We start from the raw sequence: 19,658 nt of genomic DNA on the forward strand, positions 1-19,658 counted from the left end.
AAATACAGATGGGACTGACTTGCGATTCACGGCAGTATAGCGAAATACTAAGTTTTGTTACCAAACATGTATATAGGCTAGTTATGCGAATTAACGTCGCGAAGCCATTAAACATGTTAGAACATACATAGTAATGATGATATAAATCATTTTGCGCTGTTCGATTATCCTCTGACATTTTTTTGTAATTAAATGAAATTTGTCAAAAATAGTGAAAAAATAAATATACCGTCGTTGGGGGTGAGAATGGGTCAAAAAGGTATAAGTACGATTTATTTATTGAATAACTATCGCAATTTAACTCCAATAAACTTCAAATTTGGTGTGTATGTACTTTGATGGTACATTAACAACTGTTCAAAAAATTAAAGAAAAATATTCATTCACAGCGGCACCACAAGTGAATGAAAAATGACCCAATCTCACCCCATAGAGGGGGTGACATTGGGTCACTGTAATTGAAATAACTTGTTTTTGAGAATATGATTGCAAAACCATTCACAGCTGAAAAATATTGATGAAATACGATGCAAACAAAACACAGGAGAAATTTAATGTTGTAAATTTTAGCTAGTTTCAACATACAAGTTTATTGATATAGTAAACAAAAACTACTATTTCTAAAAATGTGTCTTGTGATGAATGACGTGTAATAATATGTGCCCTAACATATGAATTATAAATTTTAGTTATATCAGCGTTATTAACTGAAATATTTCATAAATCATATTTTTCCGTTTTGACCCAATCTCACCCCCTAGACCCATTGTCACCATGATGTGAAGATTTATGTGCCGCATGATATTGTGTGCTGATCAAATTTTGGTCCCAACAGATTCCCCAGGAAATCCGGAACTGGCCATAATGGTTCCAAATTAGTTGAAAGATATACTAATGGTCTATGATTCAATTACAAACACTGTTGTTTTGCGTGATCTGTGCAAAATAATTATGAAAATGTCTCAAATGAGCATCAGACACTTCCCACGGATCCTCCGTATAAATACGAAAACGACCGTACGACTTGGGTTCCCAGTACAGGTCACGAAACTTGTATAGTGTTGTGGTGTTTTGTCAAAATTAAATTGAAATTTAATTTTACGGAAATCATAGCCAACAGATAACGAATAATTGATCACAAAAATAGGTCAGGGACGCACAGGTTAATGGTGTTCCCCCAAACAGCTCAAAAATTTATTATTGTTCATTTAAACTTTATTCAATTTTGAAAACATGCAACGTTTAACACAAGAGCTATTTCTTTGAAATTGTTCAGATTGAACAGTAGTGCAAATCCAAACTCAGAGTTCTTGATATCATCGTGCTTATTTTTATCGTATGATAACAGTGGAAATGCGCTTGGAACACTTAGAATCTAAGAAGGAGGCGGACTTAATGCCAAGAAGAAGAAGGAATGGCCTAGAATAAGGCAATCATAATGTGCAATTGCTTATCTAATTATTTCAATGCATACTTACAGTGAGAAATGCTCTTCCCAAACCGGATCCAGGGTGGCAGACTTCACCGACGTGTTATACCGGTGAGTGGGGTTCGAGGCGATGTACATGGTCACGAACGGATCCGAAAGGCCGTTGGAGTCCTTGGGTTCCAGCTCTTTGGCTTCGATCACTTCCACGTTGAGGCAAATCTCCGGCGGCTCCTTGTTGCGCGCCACCCTCATGATTTCCTCGTGCTTTTCGTTGGAAATTTTAAATGCATCCTGAACATAGTGGACCAAACTTTCTTCGGTCAGCTCCTCGTCATCACAGCCAATGTTGTTGAAGATTTCAAACAGCACTTCTTCGTACAGCTCCTCTATCTGTTTCAAAAGTGAAGAAAAAGTCGTTAGATTATGTGAACCCAAAACAAAAGTACCTAACTAACAAAAGTGCGAGAATATTTCGCACATTTGTTTGTTGGGTAAACGCTTATCTCATAAAGAAACCATTGCCTACAGTCATCGAGTGCATGAGCAGACTAGCCTGCCGGTCCATTTCCTCCTTCCGGACGCCCCGGAACTGGTTGCGATGGAGAGTACCTCGTCGGTTAACCGTCGGTATCGGAAGCATACTGTACAGATCGTTCGGTTTCTTTCTGGAGTCGTACAACCCTTCCACCCGGGCCACGGATTTCGATCGTGTTTGTCGTTCGCGAAAGGACTTCGAAAAGCGAAGGGTTCCAAACTTGAGGTTTATCTTGTGATTGGTACTGAAGCCGCCTCCACCAATCAGGCGCGGTAATGAATAGGTGCTCATGATGTCTTTTATCGAGTGTTTGTTCCAATTTGAGGTGTATCCGATGGTTCTTCGTAGGTTAATAAACTTCTGACTTGGTTATTCTAGCTTTCGTTGCATGACGGTTCAGTTCTAATTGATGGAAGAATACGGTACTAAAACCCAGCTGATACGAACATTCGCAGGAATAGATATTTTGATCGCCAAGCATTCTCTATTTGTTTCAGGAGTGACGTGAACTTGAAAACGTTTAGTAATAACATGCATCTAGCATTTGGAATCGTATCCCTCAATCACCATAGAAATACATTCACTAATCGTAATAATGCAGCTTAAAATTAAACGCCCAATCGAACGGAGCAGATGTAGAGTTAATGTGAACACTGTGACGTATGGCGAAGAAACGGAGAGTTGGAACATTTTGTGACTGCTGCAATGCAAGACGAATGTGTGAATCAATTGTACAAAACAGACATCTCAATTGGACAACAAACGCTATCATTGATTGATGAAATTTGTTCTTGGTGGTGCAATTACTATTACCCTTTCTTTAAATTTGTGGGATCGGTAAATTAGGGATGAAAAAAAACTGAGTATGTTTTATAATCTTTTAATTTTGTTTCAATTTTTTTTAAATGGCTCAAACGCATAGAGCCAAACCCAAATCCATGGACCCAAAACCGTATGTCGGTTTTTTCTTAGTTTTGATTTTTTTTTTATAATTATTCATTTGTAATAATGTTACCCTAAGAACAATATAAACTAAAATAAATTAATCGTGAAGAAAAATATTAGAAATGAGAGAATTTCTGAAGAAATTTGTGAATGTGAAAATCTATACAACGTTCGTGTCGTCGCGGTAAAATCGAATAGATGGAATATATTTTTTTTACCTGGAGAGGTCGTTTGGGAATTGAGATGTCTATTTATGTCAGCCAGAATTAGCGATGAATCGATTTTATTCTTAACCTTCTGTCTGCACCAAAACAAAAGTTACGTTGTTTGTGCCTACGGGTAATATTGATCTGAATTTGAAATCGCTAAGGTTTTAAATTCCGGGAGTGTAACTTGCAGACCCATCATCTGTTTATTAATTTCAAGACAGTGAAAGGTACAGTGAAAAAAAGCTGTGAACTGAACATGGATTTCCGGTGAAACTAATTAGGCTGATACGTGCAACGCTGAATAATTCGAAATCGAGTATTTGGATTGCAGATGGGGTCTAGACCTCGTTTGTGACGTTAGATGGTTTGAAGCAAGGAGACGCTCTATCGAATTAACTGTTCAACATTGCAAACGAGGGTGCCTTTTGGAGATGCGTCGTTCCGAGAAATGGCAATAACATCACACGATCGCACATGCTTCTTGGCTTTGTGGACGAAAAAGCAGACTGCGAGGATAGACCTGGCAGTTAATTCTACCAAAATGTAGTACATGGTTACAGGTAGATATAGAGGTAGGTGTTCGATTACCTGAGCATCCCAACAGAGTGAACATTCCTAGAGCACCTTCTGTGCCGAACCACACTCTACACATTATTTTGTAAGTCTCCCAATTAACCTGAATAAAAAAGTTCTGTACAATCATTCGAGCCAATCGGTCGCGTTTGATTTTACTCCCGTGTGTTCGTGGCCTCAAATTCATAATATTAGGGAATAAGTTTAACTATAATATACGTAAAAAGAGGTTTGGGTGTACTAGTTATTTTTGTACTGATTTTTCTGTTACATAAAATGTAAACATGCAAAACATTATCAAACGAAATCAGGAGAAAGATTTGTTCAACAGGTTTTTTTTGGAATAAATCACATCTTCCCAGCTCTGCTAAGTATGGAACAAATTGCGTGTGCAATCGGAGAGTATCAGTTGTTTTCAACAACTCTTGCGAAATTATACTGTTTTGCCAAATATGGATCAATCTCTTCGATATACGTGGTGGAATACGAGAAAGCTTTGAATTTACAGAAGGCATTTGTAAATAATGTGTAATGCTTATAAATCAATTTTAAAGGAACATAGCCGGGAAGTGGCTGTTGATTGTTGGGGAGCTGAGTGAAAAAAATAGTGCATTACAAAAGTTTAGTGCAAGACCAGTGGATCGAATATCGACGATCTAAGATGCAAATTATACTACAGCATAAATTGGTTCGTCAATCAAAAATAAAAGCAACATCATTTAAAAAAACGTCCATTTTGCGACTTATAATGTATGTAGTTATTATGAAAACTGTTATGCTGAGCTTTATAATGAAAAACCTAAATTATTATGACGTCCATTCTAAAACAGTATAAAACTGAATCGGAGTCTCTCTAATCATGTCACAACATTCAGGAGCAATTTTTTGCCGAATCTCAAATTTCCTCAGCATGCCATATCACTTATCGTTGCCCGCCCAAAATGTTTTCATTTACCCGTACCATGCTATTTTTAGTTGATCTACACCTAATTTTCCACATTTCAATTGCACTTCTGAAATAGGACACAACTCTTCGTAAGGTCAACTTCTATCGTCGTCTAGCCAACGACGTAACACACGATAATAATACATTACAAATCACTCTTCCACCGTAAACTCAACAGTTGTGTGCACCATCTGCTCCAAACTTCCATTACGATGGCCAAATCTGCTTTCAAGTTTCACGTCAAACTAATACAGTCTAAATTCATCCGAAACGTGTCATAATTTATAGCCTTGTCGTTCAGAACATCTATTCCTTGCGTACGATAAACTGTTCGGGTTCAATTGTTTTGAACTTTAACTGCTTCAAAACTTATTCCAAAAAAAACCAGGTAAATCCCAACACTAACCGATCAAAAAGGTCCGCCCGTCGTACTTGGACTGAAAAACTCGTACATTTTTATTTATAATTCACTACTCATTTTTATTTTCCTTTGCGACTCCTTGGCTCTATTTTCCCACGAAGTGACCGTGCTCAATGAGCGGTTATTTTATTATTTTTATTTTCCTTACGCTTTTCTCTCCTCAAAACTTAACACACATTTCAAGTTCAAAACGACAAACCATTGAGGAGAAAAACTCTGCGATTTTTCTGCCTACGTTTCTCACACTTTTCGTAGTTGGCCACGCTTTCTTCGGCATCGAGTGGACATCTCAATCTCAGCAGGCACATGCTTTTCTCGTAAGGTAATGTGTTGAAAAACGCGTCACTAGATCACATTCTAGGGGGAAGGGATCTTAACAAGATAAAGATCTTTGTCAGTGGATGGCCGTCTTTTATTCTTGGCTTTTAATGATCACTGCTTTGTTTACATACGCAACTGGATTGCGTCATAAAAAGATACGACTTTCGACGTTGTAATTAATTGAACGATCTGCGAAGTTGCGTTATGTCGTGTAACCAATCAGCTTAGAGTCCGGGGAAAAACTCTTTTCCAATGGCTATCCCATAGACGGCCGTAGACGATGTCAGTCAGTGGGGAAATTTGCGAACAGTATTAACGAAGACTATAAATAATTTTCGTTCCTACGTTCGGATGGACGGATATCGGTCGATTCCGAAGTATTCCTTCGTTGGCGGACGCAAGACGGCATGCTCCATCATCTTCTCGACTCGCTAGCCATTCAATCGGTAGGTGATGGCTCTCGTGTCATCGAGTATTGCCAATTTAATTGTTCAGCGTGGTTCTAGCGCGCAGTTGGATGTTTTGTGTACTAGAGATAAATGTGCAGTAACGGTGTTTCTTGTAGACAATATTCGAAAACAAATCTTTGTTGCAGAAAAACTTTGATTGAAGACTAAAGACAACTCTTTTTTTTTTTCTTATGGCTAAATGATAAACGGCATTCATTTTTACGTAAATTCTATATAATTACAATAGCCATGTGGACATTTGGTATGAAGTCGAATGTTATAAATTTAAATCTCGTTTTACGAAGTCTGGTTTACGTAAATTGGATACCTGCTCTGAAGTAGAAGTCTGGAATATAGAAAAAATTGGGGACCGACCGGAATACGCACCTAGCTCAACGGGCGCTCTTCTTAATTCAATATTTTTGTGGTCCTTCGCGAAGCATCTCAAAGTTTCGTTGTTTTTTGACAGATCTCAGAGGTTCTGCTACAACCTTTTCTATTTTCGTAGAATTTGGCGGATTTTAGAAGATCTTAAAAGACCTTTGCTGACTCAGGTGGCTCTTCATAGATATCAACCAATTTTCGCCAACTTCCACGAACCATTATGGTCTTTCGCAGATTTTCGAAAAAGTTTGCATACCTTCCCATTACGGATCTTTGCGAACCTTCAATAATATATTTCTTTCATTCGTAGTTAAGGATCTGCAATGGCGCGTCCATCTTCGAAACCATGGGTACGACCTGGGAGGGAGAAACCAATACAAAATTTATGTACGTCATAGTGAGCCGGGATTCCGCTGTCACGAACTGTCACTGTGAGCCCAGATCTCAAACATTGGACTAACATGGAAAAAGCACGTAAGGGGCTGTCCATTAATTACGTAAGACAATTTTAGCGGTTTTTCAACCCCCCCTCCCCCCATGGTAAGATTTTTTGTATGAAAACCAAAAATAATTTTTATGGCGCGTAAGAAATCGTCAACCCCCCCCCCTCCCCCCATAAACCCTTACGTAATTAATGGACCACCTCTAACTGATTAAAACACATTTTCGCATTTCATCAAAAGTGACAAAAAATGAATGAGATTCAATTCATGCAAATAATGCAAGTAATGTCACGTGAGCACCTTCCAGTTGATTGAATATAAAGTATTGAAAAACGCATGGTTTAACTTTTTCCAATGAAAATTAATATTTGGTGTATAGAAAACTGTGGCCCATTTTCCACGTTTGTCAGGAAAGATCGAAAGTACACAACAGAAGAAAACTAGCGATTTTTCCCAAGCCTGCCTTGATTGTTGTTGGCATGCTGGAGTTATCTTGCAGTTCAAACAAACGTTGTTCTATATTTCGTGTATAGTATCGGTGCCTCCCTCCCAGGGTACGACATATGAACCTATGAAATCCAAGGCTGGAAATTGAAAAGGACTATATTTGAGGGGCCGAATGGCAAAAGGGTGTAATTGTCATATTGGTCGGTTTTGAGTTGAGTATATATAAAAAAAATGTTTCCAAGCTTACTAACGATATTTTCAGGCGACTTTTCCGCTCAACAGGAAAAATAACATAGTTCTTAGAAGAATGACTTGTTTTTTATGACCCGAAATAGTATAAAAAAATAGTATAAAATGAAATAGTGTGAAGATGACTGGAAATGGTCGGAATATAAGTCAAGAAAAAAATCAGTCTGATATGAGAAATTTATGGATAATTTCTTAACGTTCGAAAATCGGCATCATCGAAATTTCAAAAGCAGTTCTTCTTTGCAAATCTGGAAACTATTCGATGAAAATCTGTTCTCAGTGTTTCGGTTGGAGAATGGAATAAAGTTAACACATTTTCGTGTATTTTTTTTTTTTTTTTGAACGAAGAAAATGCTTTTGAAGATTCCGAAATCAATGATGAACCCTGCCCCTTAAGATGGCTGAAGACTAGGGTGCGGCTTATTTCTCGAAAGTTTTCAAACAAAAAATTCGTGTGCTCCTCTGAATTTAAATCACATTAAAAGAGAAACCTCATAGTTTTAGCCAAAATATTAAGATTTAGAGGTGGCGCATGCTACTTGAAGGTGAATTTTTTAAGTTATAAAATATGACCTTCGGTGAAGTCATCATAACTTTGTTATTTTCTAACTAATTTTGAAGTGCTTAGCATCATTCTCTGTTTGTAATGTTTGTATTCTTAAATCAAAACTAGTGTAGGTTAAAAGTAGTCTCCACATATTTTTATATGATTCTTTCAATGAGCATAACTTCATGAATTCTTAACCAATTCCAAATCCGTTTTGCATGCTTTTGATGGTACTTTTGTTACTTTTAAATTGTGTATACAACAAATAAAATTAATAAATGTTTTAGCTTAGTAATTGGAAGACACTTCAGAAACCACGAATGTTTACAGAAAAAAACACCATTTTTTTCATTTTTTTGCGATTTAATTGTTAATACTTGAGCTGCAACTGGTTTTCAAGTTTCAGAAAGGTCTTAGCAATAATTTTCCATAAATTTTAAATCAAAAATATATATGCTTTAAAAATATATTTATATATATGTAATCGCTTTGAATTAAGATTTATAGACTAAAAAGTTCAAAACATAGGTTTCTTGTAGTTTTTTTTTGAAGCAAAAGAAATTTTGAGTGGCATCAAAAATTTCTTTCTCTGCTCAAATATAATCACTGTGTTTGTACAATAAAATTTATCACTTAGAACTACATGTCATTGCTTTGAAACACGATTTATTGGCATACAATTATAGAAAATAAGTTTTTTTAATGTTTATTTTTTGGTACAATAAATTTTGAGTGTTTCCATAATTGACTTTTCCTTCCCAAAGATGGTCGCTGAATTGCTACAAGAATGTTCCTAACAAAAAAATATATGTTATTGCTTTATATATTGATTTTTTAGACAAAGAGGTGGTAAAGCTAGGATTTCTCGTAAATTTTTGGTAAAAAATGTTTTATGTGTAATCCAAAATAACTACGTCTGCTCAAATATATTTGTTGGACATGTACAAGCAAATTTATACTGAACAAGCTCGATATCATCGCTAGGAAATTTGATTTATATGCAAACAGATCGGAAACCTAAAATATCTCGTAGTTTTCAGAGTAAAACAAATTTTGAGTGTAATATATATTTTTACCTAAAAATGTTCACTGGACTACTTCAGTCAAATTGATGTCAATAAAATCACATGTCATCGCTTTGAATTTTGTTTTATAAGCAAACAGTTTCAAATAAACAGTATTTCTAATTGTTTCTTAGTAAAATAAATTTTGAGTGTAATCAAAAAAAAAAAATATTTCGGCTAAAATGATTTCACTGCACTTCCTTCAAAAGTGTCATGTCGAAAAAACTATATGTCATCGCTTTGAATTTCGTTTTAATGTTAAATATTTTTTTCCAAAATGCTAGAAAGTGTCTATTGCCAAATAGCTTTGGGTAGACGCATTTATAAAGAACCAATTAAAATGGACATTGATTTTGCATAATGTTTGGTTCCATTGCTGATAGAATTTCTGAAATCGCTTCGAAAACAACAAAGATATGCTTTGTCAAAGTTGGATTTTCGACTGTTTAAGGAAGTTCGATGTGCACAAAAGAGGTACATTTAAAATAAAATATCCAAAATATAATTACCACTGAGTGAAAGATGTTAACAAGTTCTCCAAACATAACATCATTATATTTTGAGTCATTTTGAAGTTATTCGCGATAATTACTGTCCTCAATTGAGGACGCTGGGCGTTCGGGGCATCTGTCCTGAAAATAGGACGTGCTGGGCGTTAACGGGTTAAGATCCCCCTAACCATTCATTCCTAGGCACGATAAGCATGAAGCCGCATCACACCATAAATTACACTCAAAATAATCCAAACGTCATTGCTACGTAAAATATCACGTAAATCATTCCAAATTAATTTCACCTCCACTTCACTTTACCAAGATTAAGATCACTAAGCCATTCATAACCACCAAATAGTGACTCGGTAATTGTTACTGAGGTTACCTATCGCACTTACGTGAAATTCACGTAGGTGCCTAAGTTCATTTTGACATCTGCATATTGTACGTACATTCGGTATTGAGCTCAAATTCTAAGATGGCGCCCGCTTGAAGCTGCTGAACTTTAAACCCTGTGTAAGATTGATTTCAAGGTAAATATGCTTTGAATTCCGAAGAATCGCTGCATTACTTCATATTTTATACCTGATTTATAACCTATATCAATTATAGCACGCGAAGGCAACAACAAGACAGACCAAACTCACAAAAACTGCGAAACAGGAACGACGAAGTTCAAAAGTTCATGCGTTCATTCTGGGCTACCTATGATTCACGTAAGAGCTACGTGGAAAGTGCGATGAAAAAAAACACGTGTGTTTTCTCGTAACAATAACGTTTGGATTATTTTGAGTGTAGGGATCACCTGTGAGGTGGACTTTTACCATCAGAATGTCAATTATTAGCCAATTGAAACAATCGCTACCGACACTACGCGGCTGTCTAGGCTGATCGGGAAAAGGAGGTTTATATTGATAATTAACTCCTGATATGCCCAACCAGGCATTCAGATTTGTTAGGTCGAATCAAATTTGTTACATGTAAATGTTGATGAGTAGTTGAAAGTCCAAGCCGGAATCCGAACTGTTCATTGCAAAAAAAAATGAATTTTTGTTGATGTGGATCAGCATTCTGTTCAATGACCTTTTTTGGCTTACTGATAGAGGAAAGTAAGATGATTGGACGATAGCTAGAAGCTTCGGCAGGATTTTTGTCCAGTTTAAAATTTGTTGCAACTTTCACATTTGTTTTCCATTTGTTAGGAAAACATGCCAATTGCTCATTTGACTCAATTGTTCAGTTAAAAAACATAATAATAAAAAATAATAAAAAAATTTCTCGTCACCTCTTCTGAGACTATGGTTCATGCAAAGTCAAGTTATTGTTGATTTCTTAACGTACTTTCGAATGTTGAATGTCTACAATCATTCAATAAAGCAAAAATTATTTTTCGTACTGATGTGCAATAAATCAGCTACAAATTGCCAATAGTCCATGTAAAATACGTAAACGATATCGTTAGTTGCAACGTTGTGCCATAAAATCTTGTGTAAACATGCATTTTGATATAATTACCGTAAAACAGTTTGCTTGCAAAACAAACCAATCCGTTTAACTGAGATTTCATCTCGGTCACTTGATGCAAGCGTTCTGGATGGCGCCAACGAGATTTGTCGGTTCCAATGCAATGTGCAACGCATCAACTCGATATTGATAGTTCACACCAGCTTGATGCTCTTAACATACAATTATTCTGAGGAAACTGTCGAACCTACTACAACACTAATAAGTGCAATACACATTTAAGCTCAAAATGATTACAAATTAAATAATGCCTTGGATAAGGTGTGAATTGTATACAACTACATACATCTGATGGATTACGACGACTGTAGGCAATAGTTTACTCATACTTTCAACAACCATAATTAAAACCTATCAAAGATCAATTAATACTCACATTCCATCCGAAGGCATCACCGATAAACTCGTTCTGTTTCTCCTGCTGCTCCTCGGTGTCGCTGTCCGGGAGCGTTTCATTGCCGCTGTCCTCACCCTCGGGAATTGTCTCCGATACGCTGAACGGAGTTCCCTCCGACTGGTGGCTCTGCTCCGGGAAAGGCTCCAACGTGACACTTTCCTCATGGTTGATGGACTTTTGGCGCAAGATGGATCCGAACTTTTCAAAGAAACTGCCATCCAAATCTTGAATTCTGCAAATGAGTAACCGAGATATATAATACAATTATTGCTGTGTGTGACCACGTGACTCAGTTTCAAAATAGTCACTTTCTTTCAAAGTACAAAAAGCATATCTGAGGGGCTGTCCATTAACCACTTGGTTATATTTTATTCGATTTCCGGACCCCGCCTCGCACAGTGATGCGAGAGCGGAAAACTTTAACTATTACAGGTATGTTCCGTTTTTATCACGTTCCGATTTCGTCAACAAATTATTCCGTTTTAATCAACATACAAAAAATATTATTTTTATTTTTTAAAATGCTTAAAATATAAACTTAAAATGTATTCTGAGGCAAACCAAATGTTTTTCAATAGCATCAGGGTTGAATTTTCGACATTATGTTAGTGTTGAGCACCTACGATACATGGTAGGTGTTAAGTCATGTACGATTCAATAAGATTTGACACCTATCCTGGTCTTCCTATCCGCTATTCAATTAGCTCAATTTTCCACCTTAGCATTGACTGTTGGACAGAACTGACGCATGTTTTAACAGTCGAGAGTTGCTCTGGCCACGTCCTAGCAACAATTTGAGCTTGTGACTAGTTGAATACGTACTGTCGATCTTAGACGTTCGATGTCTTCAGAGAAGTTATTTGTAATTGAATTTTTGTTTTTGTCAACTGAAAATTGCAGATCGTGTTGATAAAAACGGAACATACCTGTAATTCTTAAATTACGAGGAATTAACTTTCGCTGTTAATTCTTTAAAATTTGTTTGTAATTTCTATACGATAATTGAATAGTCATTTCACAAGATTTCATCAAGGTTGCGTGAAAATTGAATATTTCAAAGCACTTTTAAGAACATGACATGAACAAGCAGATGTTTTCCATGAAACAGGATATCCAAGTATTTTCACTAAATAATAGCTGAATCGAATTGGAACGATTAGCTAAAAAATAATTAGAAAGTATTCATAGCTCATATAGCTCACTAAATATAGAAATAAGTGACCTAGTCGTAAAACTATTGATAAACATTAGAATAAATTTTTGAATTGGATTTGAACGATTTGGAACATTTTTTATACATGCACTTTTACTAGAAACGTCGTTAAACAATGGTCCAATGGCTGAACAAAGTTGTGGGAATGGAAGGGTTTATCTTTAAAATATATTGTCCTAAAAATGAAAATAAACTATGAAATTAATCAAGTTTGCATCTTTTACATGCTTGAACGATTCCTTAGAAACAATTAAAGGAATAACAATGCTTGAGATTTTTTTCAGATCCAAGGTTAAAAAATTCGGTACATTTGGTAAGGAACATTTTGCTAAGTACCGTCAAACGGGATAACTTGCAACCCTTTTCTACTTTATAGCTATATGGATGGAAAAAGGAAGGACTCAAATGAATCAAAAACAATATTGTATGCTAATCTTCACGTAAGGAATACCACGCGGTATTAATTTTATTATATTTTGGTTCCCTGGAATCAAAAAATACTGAAAATATACATTTTTCATGCTCCCCTGATGTGGGGTAACATACAACACACAGTGCTACCTAAAGCTAACTTTAAAAAACTTAACCAAAATCGCGTTTTTTTTTTTTGTTTATTCAATAATCTATTACAGTAAAAGCCTGACAATTATCAGAAACAAGGTACTCTACTCTTTGAAAAATAATTAATAGTGATAAATTCGATTGATAAATAAATTGGTATTATGTTGGGTGTCCACACGCGAAAATGCTGACAAATTACAAATCTTGACGGCTAGTGAAAAGCCGTTCAAATGTTTTCGTGCAACTTTTGAGCACATACAATAGTTTTTTTTATGTTACGTTTCACATAACTTGTTTTTAAACATATTTTAACCATAGCAACGTATTATATATTGATATGTTATATCTTGAAATAACCTCTGTGGGTCTTTTGCTATATCATCAATTTCATGCAGCAAATTTACAATGGCACACACTCCGAAAAAATCATGTGATTTTACGTCTTTTGGATGCACTAAAAGAAGCGAGATGAATGACGTGAATTTATGTCACATTTCAAATACTACCCAGTAAACACACCACCGTATATGATGGGATATAAGAGTACAAATGTGGAGGCGATATACATACATCTTGCATGCAGCCTTATGGCGCATGTACGTATATCGCCACCACATATGTACTCTTATGCCCTATCGTATACGAGTTTGTGTTTACTGGGTATAGCGTCTGATTCTGGAATTGCCGATCAAAGTGACATCGTTTTCGTGTCCTTTAACGTGTAAAATTACATTTTTTGTTCAATACCGTAAAATCGGGTGTAATTGATCAGAAGGGTGAAATTGATCATCGTATCACACGATTTTATTTATTCGTAATGGAGCACAAATATCAATGTAAGCTACAGTAAATGAACGTTGTTTGTCGTAACTAATGTCGAATTGTGTGTTGTGAAGTTTTTTGCGTTAAAGAATGTTTATTACTATGAAAATAAAGTAAAATTTCAAAATCATGCATGGTGCAGTATTGACAAACACCCATGAACTTCTATTTCTAAGCAAGGATTTGAACATAGTATAAACCTGAAATTTTGTGAGGATGCTTGAGATATATCCCCAAACCAGATTTCATCACCAAAGCTCGTACCAATTAGCTCATATAGTTGAAATAATTGAATTTCTGTTAGATATCATTAAATTACTTAGGGATTTGCATACATTTAGGCGTTTTCCGCGTAATTCTTGAAATTTCACTATTCGTTATTTATATAAATATTGCATTGTTAAGAATTCGACAAGCATATTCGGATTCAGGGAGATCAAATTTATCATGTAGCGTTGTTTTGAAAACTAACAATAATGGCTTTGACAAGTGATCAATTTCACCCCGAAATGAGATATCCTGATTTTTTATTTTAGAGATATTTTTTGACACTAAAATGACATTTGTTAGAAAATTTCGGTACATGAGTCGATGAGGCTCACCTTCGTACTTCTTTTTCTGCATTTAGTTATTTGGCTTTGTTAACATTATAAAAAACAGATTAGAAAAAACGTGAAAAATGATCAATTTTACCCGAAATTACGGTACATCTTCAAGGATACATTTTTGTGTCGTTTTATCATTTACATCATGTGCCATTCAGTCATACTATGAATTACGTCCACAGTAATTTCCATTATTTGGTCGAAGAACAACTATTTTAACGAAATTGTACAGATAAATGTTAAATGTAGCTTTTTCTTGTCTTTTTCGATGATAAGCGGCAAGAAATATTAAGAAATATTAGATTAAAATTGATGTTGAAAGTTACCCCAAAGTGGTCGTCAAAAACGTTTTTCAATTTTTTTAGTGTTTAAGCATGAATTTATTGAAGCTTTTATCTAGTCCTTCTGTACACTATTAGATGCTGTAGCTAATAACAAATACCTGGAATGACATATTACTACCGTTTAAATGGTACTGGGAACGATTTTTAGTCTTGTTTTTATACGATTAAACGAACAAAAGGATTTTCACCTCCAGCAAACCAAACTAGAACTGCTATAGAAACAAGATTCAGATCCTCGTCAGAATTCTCCATTTTATACCTTAGGGGTCATCAAAAAATGATGTCCATAATTTAGGGGAGGGGACACATATACCCGAAAGTGTGACAGTGCATGTATTAGTTTCTGGAAAAAGCGTGACAGAGGGGGGAGGGGGTGTCTAGAAATCCTAAAAAATGATGGACGTCATATTTGAATCGTCCCTTAGGTCAATAACAGAGCTAAAAGTTTGAAATTACAATAATCCATGGTACAGGAAACGTTAATTCGGTTACATGTCGGAGTGTTGCAAGTTTCAACCCTGTTGCAACCCAAGCAGCACACATTGTTACAAGTAAGTAACAGCAACGTTACAATAGGAAACATTGCAACATGGAAAAATACTGCTGTGTAACCGAAAAAGCGCAAAAAGTCGAGCCTTATGTAATATGCTGGTCGTTACATAAGAAGTTTGCATATCATTTGTTGGTTATTCACGGGTTTTCCTGTGACAATATAATAGGAACTGCGTTGAACTTATTATTTCATTCTGATAATTTTGAAACCGAACAACCATTTTAGAATTGAATGTCAACAAAAGTTATATCTATGATCTTCAAACGCGTAATTATTCACAAGTACATATTAAATTTAACATGCAGATTTCAATTTGTGGTGAAATCAATAATTTTACTTGCTCAAAATTAACGCACTCATGAAAAATCTTATAATTTTGAATTGAATAATACGTGAATGGATTGCTTAGATAATATGCCATTGTAACTGCCATAAAAAAAATGGAAATTAACACAGTTACTCAAATCAGCAGTGTTTCTCATTTGTATTTTATTGTTTATGATTCCAAAATCACGTTTTTCGTGTCCCGCTGTTGGATTATCTTGATTGCCTATCATAAACCGCCATTTAATTTCATCTTGCTGCAGATACACTTCCGAATAATTGTTTGAAGACAGCCAATCTAAAATGATGACAACTATTAAAAAGTTGTTGGAGAGGCTGCATATTGGGAATCCAACAATTTTAATTCATCACCGGAAAAATATATATGAAAACAATAACTGGTATAAAATATTAAAGTTCTCATATCACAAATCACAATACGTATGATAACTTTTGGCCTGAAGTGTTGACCACTGTCAGCAAGGTACTCGTTTGTTACACATCAGTTACCCAGAAGTCATGTTATTTTGAAACTGATGTGTAACTATACTGAAACTGCCATTAAATTACACTGCTGTCAATAGGGGAAGGGGTGTTAAAATTAACTCCTTAAATATATCGTCTTGCTTCCAATGGAAAAACGATGCATTTGCGATAAATCACTAAATAATGTGCAAAAATCCCTAAGCCAATTGACTGGAACCTTTAATTGAATGCTTCATCCAAGAAAACTCATGGTTTGTGACGTGCTCAATTAGCTCGAAAGAAGGCAAATTCAAGCGTGTGCTAGAATAAGGGCGCAAGTCCAATGATTTTTCTTTCTTCTGTGTTTCGGTTGGAGAATAAAATACAGTGAACACAATTTTATGAAAATACTCATGATTTCGAACGAAAATCTGCTTTTGAAAATTATCAAGTTGATGACGGATCCTGCCCCCTTAAACGAAACCTCATCATCTCGTGGAGCTCAAAGATTGACGTTCCCCATAAAAGTAGTAAAAAGAGCATTACAAATGTAACTCGATGTTCTGTGATAAATATATTCGCGAAATTGTCCTTCATTTATTAATTTGTTTACTTATATAACTAGTTCTATCACACAACAAAAATAGAAATGTTAATTAACGCAGCGACACGATTTAAAACTAAGAAAACTAAATTTTCACATATTTTTATCGTCATTGAAATATGATAGAAATGTTCATTTTATGTTGGTGGTCACATACTATTACGATATTCTCCGTATCAACAAAAACACTCCAATTTATGCGCTAAATCTTCCGTGCGTAATAAAAATCATTGAAATTTGTTTTTCATGCGTAACAAGGTCGGTGTCCATTTCACCACCCTGTTCATGTTTTACCTCTTCCCCTATGACACAAGGTAACCAAACATACAACTTCATGCTATTACACACAAGTGACTTAGCAATCTAGATGTAACCTAGTTTGTTTTGTGTTTCCTTGCAACCACAAATTAAACTTCAATGTAACTTATTAATTTTGACAGCTCTAGGCTAAGTTACATGCGAGGCAAAATGCAACACCTATTTAATTTAAACAAAACGTCAGTTACAATGTAATAGCCTAGTCACCAAAATTGAAAATCGTCAACAAAACATGCTACAAATTATCTGAAATGCAACGGCAATGTAATTTGTTTTATTTTTCTAAAATATTGTATTTGTTACCGGTGCTACTTGGGAACAGTCTTCTACCGTTTTGATTCATATTACGGACAGCTTCAAATTCCGGACACTCTCGTTTGTATGGGAAACATTTCACACGAAATGTTTCAATTTTCGCCGTCCTAAAGTTCTCATTTTCGAGGCTCGTTTTATTAGGTTTTTTCCATAAATATCATTGCAAATTTATAATGTCCAACTACCTTAGACGTCTGTTAAGTGGTTGAACGATTTCAATTGATGATTTGACTGTTCCATTAATGATTATCATGAGCTGTCCGTAATTCGAATCAATGCGTCCGGAATATGAGGCAAAAATGAGGGAGCGTCCGGAATAAGAATCATGAAAAGGCCACACGTTTTGATTTATTTAAAATTATTCAAGTTGCGGACGCGTATTCTTTACCCACCATCCGAAAGTTAAGGGCTTCCGACGCTCGATAACGCTAAAAAATACATCATACAGAATGATTTATTTCGTATGGTCCAAGCTGGGTTATACTTCACTGAGGCCTTAAGTGTCCGTAATATGAATCAAAACGGTACAAGGATGGAAATCTAGTGATCATGACAAAATCCATGGTGCCTCGCGTTGTTCTTTATCCTGCGATCATAGCAACAACGATTAACTTTTTGTCGTCAAGTCATCACAACAAACTACGCTCCGCGAATAATGCATCGTGTTGCACGTGCGCAAGCGATTAACTGTTCGCAAATAAAAGTTTTATGATTTTGAGAATTTTTTCACTTTTAGGTAATGATCTACCTCCATATATGCTGTTTGTGATTATAAAACCATTCGGACATTGGTTGAGCGATCAATAACAGCGCGAGTGTGGCATGATTCAAGTTGATCGCTACTTGTAACAATATCCGATAAACCCTTTGTCCCATGACAAACAGTGCATCGGATGCTTCATATATCTGCTCTATGCGCGCGTAATGAGGTGTTGAAATCATGCTGCTGCGAGAGTAACGGCCCTCTTAGATTATTCCAATACTGTGTTGTTGATCGCTAGAGACGATTTTTTTCTCCATCCTTGGTCTTCTAAGATCATCCTTTTACTTCCAGATTTAAATAAGCATGCTTTGAATTCATCTCAAAAAGTAAGATCATTTTAAATCCTTATTTTTCAATCTCAGCATGCGTCATTTGAGCAATCCCAAGAATGAATCCCTGTCATGAATTCCCTGTGAGAAGTAGTATGAAGGCAATGAAATTATACCCGTATTTTGAAACGCTTAATTATTCGATCAAAACTCTGCAGTGGTCCAGTGCCAGTGGACTGCAAGTTGGCCCCACCACTACTTTTTGCTAAATCACTAGATCATTCATTCCAAAATTCCTGATTGCATCTTATATATGCTATGTTTAAAAGTAAGCAGTCTCATCGTCCCATCTAATTGAGAAGCCATGATGTTTTTGAAGACTTTACTGAAACATCTGTAGTTTTTTTATAATCAAAACTTTTGACGGAAGATATTGATTCTTGATATCAAGGGTATAAGTGTGTGTAAAATCAGGCCAAATTTACGTAATTCCTGTTCCCTGTCAATTGAAACAAAATGTTAGTGGTTCTATAAACGGAGCTTATGGTTCAGAACAAATTCATGGAGATGGAGCCGCATGGTAGCTCTTTATTGTTCATTGTATTGTTCGCAAAGTTGAAAACCGGAATTTTCAACACGCGAAAACCGATTTTTTCCAAACCCATGCGTCGGAGCTACGTCGGGCAAGGTACGCTGTGTAGGACACCAGATCCGCTATCTAGCGCACTTTGTCCGAGGTTAGGCTTTCAACTGGATAAACGGTAAGGCAAGGAACGAGCGGTGGGTTTCCTCTGATATTTAGTTTTGATGCATAGCACGGTGAGATAAAGTTTATGCTTCTTTTCTTTGAATGTCGTTATTTCGATCGCCAGTCGAACCAATGCCCTGTTTTTTTTTTCAAATAGCCAAGAACAACTAAATATTCCCATCATATCGGATTGTAGACTGAATGAGGGATGATGAGGCCCAAGTCTTCCAAACATCTATAAAACGAAATATCAAATGATATATTTGAATGGAGCAAAATTCCTTTACCGCTTAGTGATCTGCTGTTTTATTTCCTACGATTTGAATAAAAAAATCTTTGAATACTCAAGATTTTTGGTATTTTGACCGATACGGGCC

At 35.7% G+C, this 19,658-nt stretch overlaps 1 protein-coding gene across 8 annotated transcripts in view; it reads right to left on the minus strand.

Moving 5' to 3' along the window:
- Positions 1-19,658, minus strand: part of LOC5565257 (protein unc-13 homolog 4B) — a 148,370-nt gene that overhangs the window by 13,855 nt on the left and 114,857 nt on the right. For 6 of the 8 annotated variants that reach the window (XM_021850000.1, XM_021850021.1, XM_021850026.1 and 3 more), the window contains 2 exons: positions 11,357-11,609; positions 1,479-1,819 (listed from right to left, as the gene is read on the minus strand). In XM_021850000.1, the coding sequence (XP_021705692.1) occupies positions 1,479-1,819; positions 11,357-11,609 (594 nt within the window). Of the gene's footprint in view, positions 1-1,478; positions 1,820-1,955; positions 2,373-5,043; positions 5,155-11,356; positions 11,610-19,658 lie in introns of those variants that run through there. The other 2 variants (XM_021850034.1, XM_001649566.2) reach the window with 2 other exon arrangements.

This window comes from Aedes aegypti, chromosome 1 (assembly GCF_002204515.2).
Source record: "Aedes aegypti strain LVP_AGWG chromosome 1, AaegL5.0 Primary Assembly, whole genome shotgun sequence".
Taxonomy (NCBI): domain Eukaryota; kingdom Metazoa; phylum Arthropoda; class Insecta; order Diptera; family Culicidae; genus Aedes; species Aedes aegypti.